A 1,599-nucleotide genomic window follows, 5' to 3' on the forward strand; every position below is an offset into this window, starting at 1 on the left:
AACAACATCACCTTTTATTCGTGTGGACCATCGACGTTCAATGATGATTTCAGGCACGCAGTCGTTCAAGGAATACACCCTTCTTTGAAGATTGACGTTGAGCTAGAGGAAGAAAGCTTTACATGGTAAGGTCCCTAAATATTTTATACACACACATAGTGTGTGATTCTCTGCTGCCGCCTTCTCCAGCGTGCATGTCTTGCTGGTGGTGGGGACGCCTCAACTGTACACCGTGCCGTAGATCATCTGCGAATTAAACTCCCCCTCTATGATACCTACTTTTGGTATTCGCCTTCTCCGGTACATTGTCCTCCTTGATTGGTGGTCTGGGTTGATAGTTTGCATTTGATTTGGGAACCTTGGGTGCGCTGGTAAACTTGATCTTCAAATTGGGCACTAAAATCAGTGTGGACGCGCGAATGTCCATCTTGAAAGAAGGACTCGCAGCACGGCCGCCAATATACATCGGACCAGCTCCATATTTATCGTACGGTGAGCAGCATGCCATTCAGCGGACAATGCTTGTTTGTAGAGCAGGGTATATAGTTTTTTGGTCTTTACAATCCTCAGAGAGTAAACTCGGTACGGCTGATAACAAGGCCAGTTGCAGTATTAACTTCTTCATTTTTTTTATCGTTTTCAAAAGCCTCTGGTTAACACCTAACCTTTACAGGAGTTTTTGTATCTCGCTCTTGATCGATACCACCAGCCATTGAAGCTTGGTACCAAAACTACACCCAACCCAAACATCTTTAGCGATATTTTTTGCTCATCGAGAATGTGTAATGGCGGCTGAGTTTGATTTACACCCAGTTTCGAGAACCCCGCAAAGCTAGTTTATAATCTGGAAAGGTTCCTGGTGCCTGATATCACGATGATTCGACTACACCGATAAATACTTAAGTCATGCTAGAAACTTAAATTGGGAGTTATTCTTTCTCTCTTTTTTTGACTTTATCGGTATAATTAAAAAAGGTCTTCCTTTTCTTTAGTAGCTTACAAACTCATATCAACATAAAACACCAATGATTGCAATCCGCGTGATAATTTGTTTATTCGTTTCGTTTGTCGCTACGGTTCAATCCAGTGCTAAGTATGTAAGCTCTTCGTGCATTTCTCAAGCCTCGTTATACCAGTTTGGATGTACTAGTAATAAAAAAACTGTAAGTTGTTACTGTAAAAATATCAACTGGCTCGGCTCCGTCACTGCATGTGTCTATGAAAACTCCAAATACAATAAGACACTCGACAGTGCCTTGATGAAAATCGCTGCTCAATGTTCGAGTAACAAATCCTACACTTTGGACGACATGAAGAAAATTTATTTAAACGCCTCCATGTATTTGAGAGCCCCTGCGAAAACAGATATGAAGGTTCTCGTTAATCAACCTCTAAAGGCAAACGAGACAGCCTATCATTATTACTATAAAACAAGTTATCTTAGTTATCTCGGTCGAATTCGTTCTCAATGGTTCGGTTGGGGTCTCGTCTTCTTTTGGACAGCCGTGCTTACTATCGCTACTATTCTCAATGTTATGAAAAAGGTATTTGGCAAAAGCATTATGCCAAACTCTGTCAAAAAATCACTAATTTATCCCT

General features: G+C 41.1%; 1 protein-coding gene across 1 annotated transcript; it reads left to right on the forward strand.

Moving 5' to 3' along the window:
• Positions 1-1,025: 1,025 nt before the first annotated feature.
• DI49_3729 (CFEM domain-containing protein) lies at positions 1,026-1,599 on the forward strand (the record flags this gene model as incomplete). The annotated part of the gene is made up of 1 exon (XM_018366790.1): positions 1,026-1,599. A coding segment is annotated over one exon (574 nt), but the record flags the coding sequence as incomplete, so codon positions are not given.

Source organism: Saccharomyces eubayanus, chromosome XII (genome assembly GCF_001298625.1).
Source record: "Saccharomyces eubayanus strain FM1318 chromosome XII, whole genome shotgun sequence".
In the NCBI taxonomy this organism is placed as follows: domain Eukaryota; kingdom Fungi; phylum Ascomycota; class Saccharomycetes; order Saccharomycetales; family Saccharomycetaceae; genus Saccharomyces; species Saccharomyces eubayanus.